Source organism: Pholis gunnellus, assembly GCF_910591455.1.
Source record: "Pholis gunnellus genome assembly, chromosome: 19".
NCBI lineage: Eukaryota > Metazoa > Chordata > Actinopteri > Perciformes > Pholidae > Pholis > Pholis gunnellus.
In genome coordinates this window covers 12,391,602-12,410,789 of record NC_136546.1, presented here as the reverse complement: position 1 = coordinate 12,410,789, position 19,188 = coordinate 12,391,602, and the positions used below count along the sequence as shown (strand labels likewise).

The 19,188-nt window shown below is 42.3% G+C and overlaps 1 protein-coding gene across 1 annotated transcript in view; it reads left to right on the top strand.

The window, feature by feature from the left end:
• Positions 1 to 628: 628 nt before the first annotated feature.
• akap12b (A kinase (PRKA) anchor protein 12b) overlaps positions 629 to 19,188 on the top strand; it is a gene marked incomplete at its 5' end in the record, with an annotated part of 39,371 nt that continues 20,811 nt past the window's right edge. Inside the window, 2 exons of the mRNA XM_079180632.1 lie at positions 629 to 766; positions 18,137 to 18,212. Of these exons, the coding sequence (XP_079036758.1) occupies positions 629 to 766; positions 18,137 to 18,212 (214 nt within the window). The remainder of the gene's footprint in view (positions 767 to 18,136; positions 18,213 to 19,188) is intronic.

The following is a 19,188-nucleotide window of genomic DNA, read 5'->3' as shown; positions in this document are numbered from 1 at the left end:
AAAGTCCAATAATCCCTTTTTAAATTATGTATAAATGTATAAAGTTATATATGGATGGTTGTATAAGAATGCTTATATTTCTCACTTATTCCTATTGTCCAATTCCTTTTTCATACAGTATGTTCCAAACTTTTTAAAGTCCCCTTGGGGCTTTTGTAGGTTTCCTTCCCCTCATGTGTCAGTGGTTTACGACTGCTCTAATTCAATTTACCAATCCCTCACGTTAGATCTAATTCCTGCTGAATACGGAGAAGCGATGCTTCAAGCTGTAAGGCTGTTATTACATTCACCAATTTGTCGTCCTCTTCTCTGACTCTGACGGTCTGTCCTCCATCAGCACCGTCTCTGATGCTGCAAGGCGTGCCACGGCGCACCGGTGCCCCATGTGATACCGAAGGGAGGAGGAGGAGGAGGCGGGGGTGTCCTGCAAAAAAAAGTGAGCTGGTCCTCACTCTTCACATCACTCCACATCCAGGCCATCCCGGGGCGGAGCTGCACTGTAGAGCTCGTCGTTTGGACGCTTTGGATACTCGCGTGCTGTAACCCAGTCGTTGCCATCTTGGAGGGTTGTTGTTGTTGTGTTGTTGTTTTTTTTGGAGCCTGAAGTTCATCTTTGTGATCGTTAACCATGGGAGCAGAGAGCTCAGTGCAGCGGGACGGGAAGAGCCAGGAGGAGGATGCCTCAGCTTCAGCTTCTGCTTCCGCCGGGGAGCTGAGTGCGGAGGTGAATGCGCTCCAGGAGGGAAGCAGCGTCCTAGACAGCAAGGTACAGCCGACACCTAATCGTTTTCATCCTCGCCACAGTGTATCAGACCTCCCTGCACAGCGGGGACACCCGAGAGAGCATGGCGTGTGTATGGATGTTCATTTAGTCGCGTTTATTTCGCTTCCTGGGTTTTTTTTTTTTTTATAGTTTTACCTGGTGTGTGTTTACTAACATACCTGTCGTCACCCCCCCCCACCCCCCCCACCCCTCCCCCTCCCGCGACATTTTCAATGTCCCACTTTGTGCGCATCCGTAACGTGGTGCAGCGCACTGCCTCCATGTGCGCCTGTCGCTGTTTTTTGCTGAGTAATGGTTCGAGTTGTCCGCAGTCCCGCAGTAATAAAACGAAAGCTGCGCAGCCCCGGTACCGATTTAGACCCAGACCTGGGCTCAGCTACACGTTGAGTCACGAACTACCACAATCACGATCTTTCCTTTCGACCGTTTTGGAGATTCTGAGCGAAGCACGTGAGAGCAATGAAACATGATTGAAATAGACTGCAAGGCATTTCCCATTTGATTTAATAACAGGTTCACGTGCATGTGCCTCGTGATTGCGCTCCTTTTTATCGTGCAGTTTTGTTTGTTTACTAAAATCAAAAATAGAAATCATATAATATGTTTCAAAGCAGTCTAACATTGACTGTGTTTTTATTTGCATATAAGTATAAAACATTAACCACACAGAAAATCATAAACTTCTGACAGTTGTGCAGGGCCAGAAAAGTGTCATGTAGCTTTTTCTAAAGAGGAAACTAGTAATATATAGTAGAATTCTATGAACATGAGAAACTAAACAGGAATTTGATATACATATATTTTATTGTATGTATTATTATGTGATGAAAATGAACTTCAGACAGAATAAAAGAGCTTTAAATCATAAAAACCCTCAGGACAGCCACTTACTCAGTCAGTGTATTTGGATGGGGACCCAGCATGTAAGCAGGACCCTTTCAGTCTTTCCAGTCCACGAAACTCAAGTCAGAAAGTTGACAGCTGGCAGCCTGTTTAACAGTCCCAGTAGCAGCACAGGACACTGTGAGCACTGTGAGACTTTATTGATAAAGAATACCAGATTATAAACTTGTTTTATGCTCAATTTAAAGAATACAACAACTGAACTCTTGCATATAAGTGTTAACATGACCTGGGATCTTGCTGACTCTGCACTGTTACCTCGCTGTAAATTTGCTCAGCGTCGTGTGAATAAATATTTGGAAGGAGCCTGCTAATGACTAAGCATGTTTCGCCACCTGCCCTATTCATGCCTCATATAACTTATTGGATTTATTGACTGTTTTGTGCGTCGGAGGTCAGCAGGTCAGATTTCATGGCCCGTCTCTCTTAGTGAAAGGTTACAAAAAAGGTCAAAATGACACTGAGGGAGACATTAAGAGAGACAGAAGGCACAGCGGGCTTCAACATTTGGTCAAGATAGTTTTTGTTCTGAAGGATGTGAGTTGTTGGCTTGTGTTTTTACATGCTGGCCTGTTTGTGCAGTTGTTTTCCAGTGAATTGGCTTCTTCCGTCTGGCGCTTGGATGTTTTGATAAGCTTTGAGTTGTTATCGTCGCAGTGGCAGTGTTTTCGCTCGTACTTTACCAGTTACACTGGAATGTATGATGTAAAAGGTTTCAAAGCTGCTAGTCCGACTTGAGTCCGTCTATTGTGCTTTGTGATTCTGCGGACGGGGAGATACAGTTTCTGTGTCTAGACAGGTTGTTAGTCAATGACTGTGCTGTCCTTGGCTGCTGCCAAATAATTACTTTTGGGCCCAAATAAGTACAACTATCCAAAATCTCACAAATAACAAAGACTAGATAAAAAGTCCAATTTACTTTAGGAAGACAGATGTGTGCAGCATTGTTTTTACTTCTTTCCTCTCACATTAGTCGACCCCGAATTATCTTGTGACCATTTGGACGTGTTCCGACCCTATGTTGGGAACCACAGGAGTAAACTACCTCTCTGTGTTTAAAGTAGTTCAAACTAGATCCTGCATCCACCAGACACATGTTACTTATACATTAACACATCCGCATTAACCATCATTAAATACTATATCACTCACAGGGGGCATCTTTCTGGAGAATGTTTTGATGGTGACAGACAGCGGATGGAGTCTTCCTGCTTGATACACAGTCACTAAATATCCTCCTCACTCCACAGAGGAATTTTAGCAATATCTCTCTCTTCCCCACCGACCCGCCTTTCTCATACCTCTGTCAATTGTTATCAAAATAATCACATTAACGTCATAATACAAGCGTGTCTTTACATAGAAACTGAGTCACTTTCCTGAAGGTTGTAATGTTGTGACCTATATAACACTGTATTAATGTTATTTCATCTCGTCTAAATATTTGAGAATGTTTTCCAGACATTTTGCTTTCATTCCCAAAATGTTGCCTTTTCCCATCAGCTATAGCTATTATGTACCGCATGGATACAAGAGGAGATACATCGTGCATGAACATGTTTAAGTCACAATGGAATTGTTCGATTGTATGTCGACATACTTTAAACATGCTGCCATGACCTTTTTTAATCTGTGTTCGTCTTTCAGTCTGGTGTCAATACTAAGCTTTTATTTCCCAAACAGACATCTAGCGTCATGTTCCAGACATGACATGGCACGTGTAGTGTGTTGTGTTCATCACAAGTTGGTAGGTTTCTGTTTTCAATCTTTCAAACTCTCTTCAAGCATGGCAGGACCGTTAAAGATAGAGCTGCCACGCTTTTGCAATATTTGGCATTTGTTACATGATGGTTCATTTGAGATGTTACTTTTAACTTATGAAGCTGTGAGACATTTTTCACTGCAACAGTCTGCTTATCTTCACTTCTTACAAAAGAATCAGGCTGGAATTATAGTTCTGCGATTGTGTAAAGATGCACATAAACATCTCTGCAGATCCACACAGAGAGGGATGCCATGGGTAACTGTAGGTTGCAGATGTTTACAGAGAAGCACTCCTACTGAATCTCAACAACGTGGCCGGTGTGACCCAGTGTGTCCAAAAAAAGCAGATTGGTGAGAAAAGTTTGAAAGAAATGTAAGTAAATATGTAAGAGGCCGCACCGCAAAACATCTCTAAACAGCAACCATGCACATTTGTATTACATGCAGATAGAGAGGCGTGTCACAGACGGCCAAAGTGACGACACAACATCAGACACAGCGATGTCATTGCCCGACATTCATCCCTGCAAAAGGGTTTGATGTCGTGGTTCCAATGTGGGTTGTAAATAAATGTTGAGCAGAGCGATCACAAACTGTTAACAATTTGATTTGCATGCTATACGCTAAAAGGTCCTTTCTTCACTGGCAGTGTATTGGATTTTATAGACGCTTAAAGACTCATTTAACACTAGGCTAGGTTTCACTGACCCCCACTTTTTGACACCTCTGAAACACTGCAGCAAGGAGAGAAGTTAAAAGACTGGCGTTGGCAAAAGAAAAGAATCTCTGCAGGTGTTAAATTGCTCCTTAATCTGCATGGAAAATCTTACGGTAATGTTACTAGAGTGACCTTTACAGACTCACAATAGCAGACACATCACAGATAGCCACCTGACTCCAATGATCAACATCAGCTTATGTAATGTAATGTGTGCTAATTAAGGCTGGTGCGTTCCTGTATAATGAGCTGCAGCTGATCAGATGCTGCTGTGGCTCTGATTATCCTGTTTAGCAAAGAGAGACAGAGGGGGGGGGGGGGGGGGGGGGGTCAAACAGAGAGTCCATTGAGGATGGGCCGGGAGTGGGACAAGCCGGGGGCCCCTGTGTGCACCGGCCCAAAACAAGAGGAAGGAACCAACAGGGGAGGGGGTGGAGCAGCGTTTTGGGTGGGAAGAGGGGACGGGTGTGGAGCGAGTTCTAGAAAGAGAGAGAGAGAGTTAGAGAGGGACCTGCCACGGTGACAAAAAGGCAGATGAATCAGCCGATTGTTCCCTCAGTCCTCCCTCCTGCCTCCTGTGAAGGTCAAGGTACGGGAACTCCTCTTCATCAGATTGCAAATCAGAACAAAAATAACCGACAAATCAATTTGTTAAAAGTCATGTACATGAAGTCTATAACAAGCAAGGAATTGCAGCGTCTGTGTAAGCATGACTAATGTGAAAAAATATTGTAAAGTAAATAGAAAAGAATGACTTCAAAGGTTGTTGGTTTGCGTGCCCTGAGCTGTGTTGTGTTGTAAGAGTCCTAGAATGCAATCAAACTCAAATGTTTGTGTTTGTTTTAGTATTAGCAAAGAATCCCCATGTGATGAACAGGCCCGAGACTGCTCACAAGCTATGAGGAAACAGACAACTACATGCAGAATATTAGAAAATGATTTACTGTTATTTATCAGCCAATGATAGTTTACTGCTCCAGAGGTTTATCTGTGTCAACCAGCTCATCTTTACGTTGAGCTCAGTGAGTTTCTGTCAGACAAATTCAGTTAATAGAGCTAAAGAAAGAAAATGTATGTAAAAGGACAAAATACACTATGAAATATACCAATATAAATCAGTTTCCCACCGGCAAAAAAAGCAAACTAAACCCCCAAACTGTACTTTCAGTGTGCATACTGTTACTTAGAGCAGTTGTGTTTATTTGGTCCGTGAAAGCTTTGTTCATTGGGATGAATTATACATCTGAAGTCACAAAATTTGCAAAAATGTTCCGAAACATTAAGTGACTGCTGAACTCAAATAGTATAAAGTTGTGTGAAACATACATCCACTGTTGAATGTTCTGCAGCAGATCCATTACCACCGCTCTGTAAACTGTAGTAGAAAACTGGAATAATGATGATTATTCTTCTCTTTTCTCTTGTTCTTGTCGAAGTGCAACAGGAAGTAGCTCTCTGCTAATGAATCTGTCCCTCGACCGGCTTTCTATTTTCCATCGCTCAGATTTACTGCCAGTAAAAAACAGACGTGTGTTTGAGGATGTGAAAAAAACTGAGCTTTTTTGTTCCTCTCCCCTACCAATTAGATTTCAACCCAATAATTTGATCTAATGATGAGATCACAGGACAATATGAAATCCCAAAATGGCATCAACATCAAAGTGTTACATATTTTTTGGTCTGCAGTGCTTGTTTTTGTTTATACAGTGTCTGTGCTCTGTTCCCAGCTCATCTTTACCATCTCCATTCAAAACACACAAAAACAATTTCCCCGAATCATTAGAAGTTAGAGGACACTGACTACAGTAAAAGAGCACGTCATTTATGTATTAATTAGGTTTATAGACCTTTTGTTTAAAAGATCTGGTTCTAGCTGTTGGTTTGTTCAAATGCACAAAACAAATTCTTATTAGTTTCAACTTTGAACTCAGAAAAATCTTAAAGAGTTGTTTAATTTTCCTATGACCCCTGCAGTATTTACTATATGTACGTATGTATGCAGTGAGACTATATATGACCACATTACATCCTAATCCGTGTGATTTAGGGCAGTGAGTCTCAACCCGTGGGTCATGCTATAGCAACATAAATCTGAGGAGTGTGAGATGACTTGAGAGGACAGAAAAGCTTGACAAGACATATTTCTCAGACATGAAAGGGCTCTGTATCTTCTATTTCCTCTCCGGCCAACACACTCGGTTTAATGTCTAATGTCGTTAAAAGAGGGAACGAGAGACTTGAAGCGATGCCAGAGAGATGAAAGCAAAGGAGACTTGTTTCGGATATTGACGTGTTTCCTGTGGTGCCGTGCTCATGCTGAGGCTTTGCTCGGAATTGCGTTAACACAAATTGGAAAACGCTTTTATTCAATTTAGACGGTACACTTTTTGCAGTGCATAAACTCACATGACCATCCAGTATCAGTGTTTCTCCTCAGTATTGATGGCGGAGGTGTGAGGAGGGGATATCCCCCCTGAGAAGCATCGGCTTGTTGTAATGATGAGCTATTGAATATGTGAGGTCTGGCCAGCAGGGCTCGGCCTGTTCAGCGCCCCACGGGGACTGTTACAGCTCCTCTGTCCCAATCAATCATTATGATTGGAAGACTCTGCAACATCAGCGTCTTTAGCAGAGTTTTTTGTGTCCTCATGCAGCAGAGGAGGCTGGAATGCTCTGAGATTCGAATGACGAAGGAGGATATGTCTCGCTGCATAATTAGATCGTTGTTTCAGTTAAAGATATTTACTCCCTTATCAATGTTTTTAAGTTGGAACTGATGAGGCACAAAGAGTCTCGTGGGTTCAGAATTGAAGGTCTCCTTCTGTTTAAGTCTATGCTGAGTCCTCCACTGCGACACTGTGCTCAAAATAGCATCTTTTACCTCTGTTACATCACAGGCCTCTGTGGACTTGCTCATCCATTTTCCCTCTACTCTCTTTCGCCGTCTTCTATTTTAGCTCCATGATTCATCTTTTTTATCTTGTCTTGCACCTGTTAGGTCTTTGCTCTGCACTCAGTGGAAACGAGAGTGAAAATGCACCAGGTTTGTCCATTTTGTTTGACGTCACTTCTTGCATCTGCTGAAACAAAATGGCTCTTTCATGATGCCCAGTTTGCTGCAGTAAGCCAGGTCCAACAAGCTTTCATAGCTAAACAACAAACTGGTAATTTGCCTTCGAAATCGACCCCTGTGAGCAATTTCTTTTCTGGCGTCATTGTCAGCAGAAAGAAAACAAAATAGGTTTTTCAAGTCATTCTTCTAGTGGTTTTGAGCCGTCATCAAGCTGCTTCACATGCTAGACCACCAACATGTGGACTTGGAGTATGGCCAAAATCCACTTAAGATGTGTATTGAATTGCCCTTGAATTGCATCCGGAAATATGGCACTTGATATCACAAGTGCAAAGGCAGATAGACTTTGCGGCGTGTTACTTCCGCCGTTGAGTAAGAACAGTTATCATCTACAAGACTACTAGAGGTCACTAATCAGGAAAACATGAACATTCAATCTAACGTCTCATCCAGTTGATTCTCTGTTGTCAGCTAAAGATCCGTCTCCTTGCATTGTTGGGTTTTCTGGCCCACGTAAGGTAATTTATTTAGGGCTGTAAGAGGTACGCTCGTCCCCTCTGCGATGAACTTGTTCACCTCTCTCGCTGCCTTCTGTTGCTCTTTTTTTCCCGCATCCATTTTTCATCAGCTCTGGTCCTGATGCAGCACTAACAGCATCACAGAGCACAGTGGAAGATGTGTGAGGCCACGGTGTGTGTGTGTGTGTGTGTGTGTGTGTGTGTGTGTGCGCGTGCGTGTGTGTGTGTGTTTTGTACCGGTGTGCTTACGGTGCACGTGGGAGTCGGAGCATTTGAAGGACAAACTGTGAATCATTGCCTCGGTGCAGCTGCTTTCTTGGTTAGTATACAGGACGGTGGAGCCGCCCTTATCTCTACAGTTGAGGTGCCTGAGATTTACTGTATTGACCAAACGCTTGTATATCATAATCCCCGTCAAACATCAGTAAAACCCATTGACTTGAAAAACATACGACAGTGGTGAATTCATGTATTCAAGGATTCAAATTCAATATAAGCTGTCTGTTTGAGTATTTCCATTTGACACTGCTTTATACTTTATACTCCCATCACGTTTCAGGAAACACATTGTAACTTTTAGTACGTACACTACATTTGTCTGAGAGCTATAGTTAGAAGTTACTTTGCAGATTATGATCTATAATAAGGATATAGAATATGATGCTTTGTGCTACTGTAAATTCAACTATTATTAAAATTCAACCAGATACAACCTAAAATGCTGTTCACATATAAATGCATCAACAATAATATACCAACAATATAATATAACACTCACAGGGGCCATTCTGCTGCATAATATGAGAACTTTTACTTTTGATACAAGTACCGTACATTTTGCTCAGTACTAATACTTACATGAAGGTCAGAGCACAGGGCTTACTTTACGGCTCTAACTAGCATGAACAGCAAAACAGATTCCAACTGTAATTGGAAGAGTCATGGCTAACCTCACGAAGTAAAAGCGCATACGTTACTGTATGTACTGTTGCTTTTGGACTCTGTAACACGTGTCTTATGATGCCCAGCTGTCTCAGGATAATTAGGAACATTGAAGTGAATCAGGCGGTCACTGCTTACTCATTTGAGGTGAATGGAATTGTTGTTTTAGACTGCGAACAACTGCTCACTGCTTTATTAAAATAAGGACTACTACCTCCTCCTCGAGTCCGACTGTACGGTAATTCCCAGAGAAGCTGCTCAGACGTCAACAGGTTTCATCAGCTAGCGTACTTTTAGGCATTTTGTTTTCGGGTTGTCGGTTCGTCCCATTCTTGTGAATACGATATCTCAGGAACACCAGGCGGAAAATTTGTCACAAACTTGGACTTATGGCTGAACTGATTTGATTTTGGTGGTCAAAGGTCTCTGTGACCTCACATGAGACATTTTTGGCTATAGCTGAAGAATTGATATGCTAATAATGATAATTGCACACAAATGTGTAACAGGATAAACTGATGAAGTGATAACATTTTGTACAGACGTGGAGATAAACTTCAATTTGACTAGTAAACGAAGGGAAACAACCATGAGGCGGTAAATCTGGTTTAGACTAAGTAATTGCATTAGTGGATTAAAGCCCTTACTGTTCCTGCTCCGCTAAGCCGACAAATGAAAGTAATGAGACAAGGAACACTGAGGAGTTGGTTGTTCTGGTAAGAAAACATACTTCCATTTAAAGCTGATTTCTTTCACATGTCTCTTTAACTGTGTTAACGTTAAATGGCACCCACAACAACCCACAACATGTGAGAAAAACTAAATAGAAATAACAAATTCCTCATGTCTCATGGCTGACAGGTAAATATCTGCTCCCGTGCTAAAGGCTGAACTAATCAATATTTTTATACCAAGAATGGATCAAACGGTTGCATGTAAGGTGAAAGGGGTTGCTGGTTCCATTAGGGCAATAGTTGTTTGCCCTTTGTGAATAGTTTGATTGTCTCTGTTTGGATTGGTATTTGTAGTGTGTTTCTGTTTTCCATCCAGTCTTTACATTAATCCAGCAAAAATATAACCAAACTTCAAGTTAGCTAGTTTATTGACTTAAATGTTTTAAAAATGATTGAATTGAATTGAATTACATCTTTAAGTAATTAAATACAAGTCCAAACAGTATTGGATCATAAAACAATGCATAAAAACAGAACATGCATCATGTTTTAACATAGTGAGACTTGATTTTCTGTGCTGATCAATAATAACTTCATAGTGCAAGATCTGCAAGTGGGAGCATTTCGATTGCCTCTCAACGGAGTGTTGAATACAGCTCCTTTAAGATAATGTGTCCGAATCCACTTATGCTAGTTATCGCTTCCCCTAACTGTATTTATTGTATTTTTAACCTAATTTAATGTCCCTCTTGCCGCTGATTTACAGCCACATACACCCCACAGTCCAAAAATACCTAAAATCTGTTCTTCAAACTATTTGGATAGCTCCAAGCTGAAGTGACGCATTTGACCCTGAATGTTGTTTCTGTGCCAATACTTTAAACAAATAGACATTAGTAGGGCAATAATCAAAAAGTAATTTGAGGCCTAAAGCCAGAAATAACAGTCTGGTTTAAATGTCTCACTAATTAAAGCCATGTTTAAAGCGTTTGTATGCGTTCCAGACACCCTCTCGCACTAGTCATCTTCTTTTCTCACATATGACTCTGGAGCTCAGATGCTTATCGGGGCTCAGAGATATTTAGAGATTCATGACAGGAGGGTCAGCAAAGGGGGTGGATTTGTTATTTCAACCCAGTTAGAGAGGCAGGCCCCTGGGGTCAAACGCTGGCCTGTGTGGCCTGATTATGATCGTGTCCTGGGGGGTCTTTCCGGCGACCATGCGGGCCGTTGTTGTTGTTTGGCTCCGTTTGCTGTTCAAGTGTAGCAGCCGCACAGATGAAGGGATGGGGGTGATGAAAAACAGACCAATTGTGGGAGGTATAGAGACTTCGGGTTAAGGGTTAGTGATGCACTGATGTAGGTAGAGGAGGACAACCTGGTTTGATATGTCGTCCTAAAATGGCAGCTAACAGGTGTGTGACTCCATGGGGTCACTCAGTCTTTTGGTTTTGCATTTCTTTCTTTCTACTCGGTCTGTCCCTGTGCTGTTTTATTTATCTAATTCAGTCTGCCTCTAGTTGTCTTCTCACGTCATGTATGTTAACCGGCCTGAAATCAAATACAGCTGACTGTCATGCAAACAGACTGATGTTGTTTCCAGGGCTACACAGTGATGGGCCACAAAGTTATCATTGCAAAGAAAGATCTATACCGTTTAAAGCTTTTAAATGCAAATAGCAAGTCAGTTGGAAGTCTTTCACATGTCTGACCGTTGACCGTTACAGTAAAATAACACAGCATTTGAACAGCTGTGCTGTGTTGGAAGTGTTTTATAAAACTGAGACTGAGTCCTTTCAATGCATTGGCCCTAATGATTCGATATACAAGGTGTTGCAGCAGCGTGGCTCTAAGGAAGCCAGTGTCCGTTGGTGAAACGTTGGATGGATTCCAGTGAAATTGTGTGCTTGCGTTCCCACACAATGATGGAATAGTACTTTGGCAACCCTCTCGTGACTTTCAAGGTGGCCGAACCCAAAACTCTTTTAAAAACTGTCATATTACTTAGTTTGAGCACTCTAATCCTGAACTGGTAAGTTATATTGTGTCATGAATTGCAGAACACTTCTTTCCAGACTGGAAGGACATTCATTAATTGAAAGATAAACTAATAGAAAAGTTGGCAGCCTCACTTTTGGACAGCTTTTTCCATATCAAGCTTGTGTTTGTGTGTTCACGAGTGAAGAGTTGACAGATTTATTATTATTAACGGTTTATTTTGCTTCAAACTGCTCTGGACTGCACACACACACACACACACACACACACACACACACACACACACACACACACACACACACACACACACACACACACACACACACACACACACACACACACACACACACACACACAGGAGCACAGGTACTTACTGTCTGAGCACCTGAGCAGAGTTAAAGGATTGTGGAAACAGTGAGAGTGCTCTTTGGGGTTCTTGTCGGGCTTTGATCTTTGGTATGTACTGAATGTGGGGGTCAGGCATAATAGATTGGGGGCTGGCAGGGGCGAAGAGACATGAAGGGAGAGCGAGAGAGACAGACATGATGGTCACACAGGCCCCTGAAACCTCCCATTAGACTAATGTGAAATATTTATAAGCAAATACCTCTCGCAATTTGATTAAACCTGCTTCGAGTAGCTTATTGGTGAAGTTGAGATATACTTACACGGCTACTATTGGCCAAACATCATCCACGTGGGGAAGCTAAAGCTAACTTTACTAAATGCTCTCCTTAAATTATAGATAGAGCTCGCTCAATCTGTTCATTTGAATATTATGTCTAGCTTGCAAAAATGCAGGTTAAAATAGATTTTAATGTAGAGCAAAAATGTAAGAAGCTAAGCGGCTGCTGGCTGTAGCTTCATGTTTATCATACAGACATAGGAGCGATATCAATCTTCTCATCCAACAAGATTGAGAAGCCAAATTCCCAAAATGTCTTAAATATTCCTGTAACTGCTTTGATAGAGTCTCTGATGCCTAATCTACTATGCCCAATTTTTGTTTTTTAAAAAGTAGTGAGAATATTCCTCGTTAAAAAATGAATAAGAACCAAAAATAATAAGCCTTAACAATAGACTCCAACAGGATGATTGAACTTAATATGTCGTTAACATTAGGACTACTTTCTTGCCGTCTATTTCTCCTCCTCCTTGCTCTGTTTCTCATCTCCTCTCTCTTTCTATCTTCCCATCTCTGCGTTCGCCTCCTCTCACTCCTGCTCCTCTCTGCCTTTATCTCTCCCCTCTCCCAGTCGCCCCCTCCAACGGCGTCATCCTCCTTTCGTCTGCTGTGAGACTCTGTCTACACCTCAGAGGTCAGAGGTCGCTAGGTTAACCGTCACGTACAAACTACGACCCCACAGAGAGTTTTTAAGCCTGTTATCTTCTACTGAGAGTTTACGTGCGTGTGTGCATATGTTCACTTGGGAGCAATCCTACCGTGATTGCTCGTGTTATTTAAAGTCATTCACTGAGACAGCAGAATTTAATGTGAGTGACACTGCACTTTCTTTTCTTATTTGTGCAAGGTTAAAAGTTAATGACATTTTGAATCAGCGTTACACGGCTAAGTTTCCACCGTGTGCATTTTCATCAGCACCTCGCTGAGTCATTATCAATAAACCACGTCGGCCAGATGGAGCGAATCCACGACCGCTGTTTCCGCTTCATCATCGTTGCGCCCTGTGTTGACAAGTACAGCTAGTTTCATGGTGAGCTGGAAGATATCAGCCTACTGTATCTGATAGCTGCTTGTTTCTACAAGGATTCTCAAATATATTCCATCCCCATATTTAAAGGCTTCAAACCATCTTGACTGTAGCTTGTATAAATCACGACAGGGATACGAAATAAAAGGAGTCAAATGCGAGCTCCAAACCACAACGACCCTACTGTCTTTGTCCACGTGAGCTCCTAAGTCAATTTCACCCACAAGAAGGCTCTTCTGTTTTATTTGAGTGGATCAGATGTCAACCAAACACTTTTTGCATATTAGTTCTGCCTCTTCTCGCTGCCTCTCCTTATAGACAAGGGACCTGCGCTTGAGATGTAATTTGCCAGCTGCGTCACCCTCTTCTTTTCCATTAACCCCCTCCTCCTGCGTTCTGTGTTTGGTTTAGGGGATATAAATCTCCTCCGCTGGCCTTTGTGGAGTGATTTAGGAGACAGCGGGTCGTCTCTCTCCCGGAGTGTAGAGGTGCAGCCAGGAAGTAGCCTAACTGAGGGAGGCACATGAGAGAAAATAAGAATAAAAGATAAATTCAGGATAACAGTGAAGCAGAAAGAGTAGTAAAGTGAGAGAAAAGATCATAACAAAAGAGACAATCTAATCTTTCCTCCAGTGCTGATTCTGAAATTGCAGGTCATTGTGGACAATCAGGAGGGAAGGATTTTAAGTTTATCTGAAAGCTTTATTGCACAAAGTGGACTCACTAATTTGGCTTTGAAGTATTCTTTTTTGTCATCAAGGAGCACGAAAGACAATTCTACACACAGACTTCCCTACGGGGCAGCAAGATATGATCAGTCTGTTGAAGTTTGAGTAAGTTTACCAGCTCTTGTCACCCAAATGTCCTTGTCAAGAGATCTTGCTGCTGGGAAAGAACTTTGGTGTAGTGTGCTAAACGTTAAGCTCAGTGTCATGAAAACAGAGAAAGTCAGTATTCACATGCTGTCGCAACTGAGAGCAGGAGCAAATTATTCCGTTGCTACCTTAGCTTAGGCCGATATAGGAAATGTAATGTTGCAGCACAGGTGGAATAGGTAAAAACACAGCTCTGTCAAGTTATTAACCCTGATCTGCCAGCACTTTCCGTGTAGCTAGGTGTATGATTATTCTAAATACCATGAAAAGATCATAACCATCAATGGGTCTGCCTTTTGACTTTCCTGTCTGTGGCTCTGAGCCTAAAACTCGTTGGTTCCTATTGACGATCTTTAGAAAACGGCTCAGTGATTTTCTCAAACAGCTGGACACATGTAGTTTTTAGTAAATGTTGCTCAAATAGGGGTAAAAAAATCCTTTGTTTGGGACTATTTTCAGTAGCAGATTAATACACAAGCATTCAAAATAAACTACAGTGCCCACGTTCATCATAATGAAATAATATGTCATCCAGTGCAACGATGTGGCTCATTGACGTGTTTGTGGACAACATTGGAGCTCAATGACACAGAAGAATGAGCTGAATCAGGCTTTTGGCAACGCAGCCAGAAGGATCAATTCATTGTTGATTTTGGTCTTTTCTAGAGATTTGTTGACAAAAAGAAAATTATAGAATATCACCAGCCTTATTCTTTGATGTTGATATCAAGGATTTATGATTTAACCCGTTAAAGTATTTGTCCAGTTGGGCTTTACCTGTCTGCCACTCATTGTAATAAGACAAGCGATTATTAATATGTCTGAATGGTGACACAGCAATTACCGTCAGCGCCACACAAGACTGCTGGCAGACGGATGCCAAGTGCCTAATGTGTAAACACTCCAGTGAAAGAGGCTCCAAAGAGGGAAGCAGGGAGATAAAATCATCCTTTGTAAGTATGTAGCCTCTTGTGATAAATGAAGATGAGACCGAGAACAAACATAAAGAGTTCAAACAGGTTAAAAGAGAGACGGGAGCAGGAGGTGTTAACAGATAGTTGACACTTCAGTGCTACCTGTTAATTGAATAATGAATATCATGTTCACACATCACTAAGCACACAGACGTCTACATATACAGAACGTACGTCCTGCACATGAGGGAAGGTATCTCTCCTGTACGCCCCTCTATCTAGACGTGTTAAGTAATGCTGCCAAATGGAACAATAACAGTTGCTCCTGAATAACAGATAACATTACATAGAAAACCACATTTTCCCCTGCTGTTGTTTTGTTGAGCAGATGTTTTGTTTTGTGACCAGCAGGTCTAAGTCTGTCTTAAAGTCTTTGTGGCAAACCCTGCTGACCAAGCAGACGTAAAAAAATGCACTACTGGCAGTGAAGCTTCAAAATATTCAGTCTGGGAACTCGCAAAAGGAATTCAGAGCAGCTCAGTCAACGCAATGCTTTTTGGGTCAGTTCAGTTTAGGTTCAGTAAAACTGCAATTGTCATACCAACACAGCCTTTCATGCTCAATCATTTCTCTAGGGGTGGGATACGATCCTACCTATGAGGATAAATCCTCCTTCCTTACCTGATTACATGAGAATTAAGAGAATTGACAGACTCACAATGGACAGTTAAGAAAAAGGGGAAAAAACGGCGTGAGATACCACGCAGCAGAACCGGAGACATTGTCTTTTTTCATTTCCATGCATTCTTCTTCCTTGTCAAAACCTGCTGGCTACATTACCCACAATCCATCTTGTCTTGACCGTCGACCAGGCGGCAACCTGCGGTTCTGCTGAGTGAAGCCAATGTGAGAGTGTCGTCAAATTCTCTCTACTCTGGCCAGCAGGGCTTCACTCGTCTGGTAGCAAAAATACGTCAGATTGTATGGAAGTCTATGAGAAAATGATCTTACTTCTCACTTGATTTATTACCTCAGCTACTATTGTAAACATGAGTTTATAGTATGATGTTCATTTAGTAAATGATGGTCCCATTTAGAGTAAAATAGACTACTAAGCAGAGTATGCTTTAGGGCGGGCTTACTGTGATTGACAGGTCGCAGCAGCTACCAGAGCCGTAAACAGCGTCTCTACGTCACTCTTCCGCATTCCAAATATAGTCCCTTCTGTTTAACAGTTGCAAAAAGTAAAAATGGCAAAGGCCATAATCCATGATGGTGACGGCCAAATTCCAGAACTCGAGGCTTCATAACGGCAGTCCACAAACCAATGGGTGGCGTTACGATGACTACGTCCACTTCTTATACACTTCTTATATCTTATCTATATGCCGTCCACAGAGATGAGCGAGATTCACCACCTCATCCAGATTTTTGTCTTTCCAGGCAAGTGAGCACACCTGAGACAATTTATCTGACTTCACGTATTATGGATGTAATTCCCATGGATCGTGGGTTCCCTGATTATATAATGACGCAGGAGGCTCATTCATCCTCGTCCCGAAGCACTCTCTGCCATCGCTCTGTTGAACCTGAGTCTTGCTGTGGTGAGAAAACAGCAGCAGCATATTTGACGGCCAGAAGAAGGAGTGGCATTATGACGGGGTCAGAGGGGGCTTATTAGGTAACTTAGGGACAGAGGTGGTCAAAGGGTGGCCATTTTGGGGGAGGTGGGCTGACGGCAAAGAATGCTGGGAATGCCAGTCATGAGGTAGACTAGGGTTGGGCGGGGTTGATGCAGGCCTGCCGATGGCTCCCACACCAAATCTGATCAGAGGTCCTGATGGCTTTCAAAGGACAAAAATGACGGCACCATCCTACGCTGTGTGAAAGACGTTTGAGCCAATGAGTTTTTTACTTCCAATATGTAAGAATGATCTCGACTTGCTTGAAGCTATTTGCTAGTACTCATGCAGATCCCAAATAGAGGCAGCGTCCTGTTTCACAAATAAACTGTCACTCGCAAATTGCAGACACATTTTGCAAGTCCTACAGGGCTCTCGCGTGCTCGTGCATGGGTTGCAAGTGTGGTGTTTCTTTTGATTAGTAAAATGTGTCAATATTAAAGGCAGATGGAAATGATCTCATGCTGCAAATTTAGGGAAACAGTCCAGAGCTATATTGTGACCGAACATTGAGTTTCTGGAGCGCCTGGAAGGGATTAAACGGGGGTAAAGGGCGTGGTTGTATTATGTGGATGTATTGTATTTTTGGAGTTAATGTGTCTGATTACATCTACAATTGCAAACAAAAGCAGACATTGGACTGGACTTAAAATGTAGCTGCCCCTAAATCCCCCCCAGCTGACGACCGTCCCTCCCCCGCCATAAACCAGCTCTCACCTTTGTTTTCTCATCTTTTAGTACGTCCCTCCCAACCTGTCCCAGGCAGAGTCTCCTCTGTGGTGTCATCTTTCAGGGCTTTCCTGAAGGAGTTTGGGCTGATGGGAATGGAGCCTGAGTTGTCCATTAGTTAGATTAGCAGCTCTGTGGGGAGGCTCTGGTTCCCTCTCCCCTGGCCGGGACAGACAAAGCTCTGGCCTGCCTGCCATTGTACGGCTGTCAGTCGGAGCTGGTCACTACCAGGAAAAGGACCCAGATCCGACTGATAAGGTGCTGTGAGCCAGACACTGTGTTATTTACTTGTTAACACACCATTCCTATAATGGAAACATTTATTTTTGATCATTATTCTTATAATATTCCTTTTCGCTGTGATGTTGTTATATGACTATGTCTGAGGGATTTCTGTGTAGCTTGTTTTTGTCTGTTAAAAATGAATTGTACCGCCTGCTAAAAAACTATTTATGCATGTCATTGCCCCCTGCTCTCTCTCCGCTTCCTGTCTGCCACGACACACTTCCACTAATGGCAAAAAAATGCAAAAAGTTAATCTTTAAATAAAAGGGATGCAAATCGTAGTGGCACCATTATAAGGATCTGATAGCATTCTGGCAGGCTGCTTCGTGGATCATAAAACATGATGGGGAAGTTGCTAAGCTAGGCTAATTGCCTCCTGGCTGTACACCGCTCTGAGAGTGGTAGAAATCTTTCATAAATAGCAGTCTTCCCCAAAATGTCCAACTATTCCTTCAAAGGAAAAGAAACCACCAATTTACCCTTGTGTATGCTAATGCACTTTTTTTAACAAAGTTTGTATTTGAAATACCTTTTTGAGCGTCTCTTCTCTCTGTGTCTTTTTTAGCCTTTGGAGAAAAATGGACTAATCTCCAGCATGACCAGTCTGAATGGACACTCAGAGGACAACACGCTGGCAGAAGGTGTGTGTATATGTGTGTATCTGTCCCGTCAAAACTGTTTATTTACAGTGTGTGACTTTGGGTGATGTTCCTGTGGTTGGTAGGGGAAGTGATGTTTGTGTGTGTTTGTGTCTGGGATTTTGTTCTGTTTCTTCAGCAGTGGCCAAAGGTAAGCTTGTTTGTGTGGGGTCAGTTGTCAGTGTGTGTGTGTGTGTGTGTGTGTGTGTGTGCAGATTCTTGTCTGCAGTTGTCTTGATGGATTTGCAAGATTTACTTGATCCTCAAATAATCCCTTTGTCAACAAATGGGGGACACCTACATGGGCTTTTCTCTCTCTCTCTCTCTCTCTATCTCTCTCACACACACACACCCAACATACTCTTTGTCGCCCTGTTCCCCTCATTATTTCTTTACCCATCAAGTGATTGCATGTAAATCTCTACTCGCATACAAAAACCCATTTTTGAAATGTGTACTTGGTCTGTGTGTGATGCTTCACTTCAGTGCAGATGTAGACAGTTTCTGAGCTCTAATCATATCCATGTGTGTGAGCATCTGCAGAACTATCACTTTGAATTTGTCAAACAAATGTAAGAAATATCTTGTTTTTGATCTCTCTCTGATCCTCCCTTTCAAAAGTGTCTTTATTTATCTCGGAACCCATCGGCTATCGGTCTGACGTCGGATAAGCCTCTCCGGGCTCCGCTGTAGCCAGCAAATATCCGGGCCATGACTTCCTTTTCCGTGTGCTGTTGTTTACAGTCCGATTTGCAGCTAAAGATGAAAGACTGGAGTTGGAGTTGAGAGACGACGTGTACGACAGGATTGTTTCACAAGTAGCCAGTTTACAAGCTGACTTTAAACCAATAAAAAGCTAACTCATCGTCAGACAATAGCCGATGGATTTCCAGATTGCATTTCGGCCAATGCGTTCCGCCTCATTCGCTCTCCACACAGACTTTTTTTTACCAGCATTCAACTAAAGCCCGTTCGAACG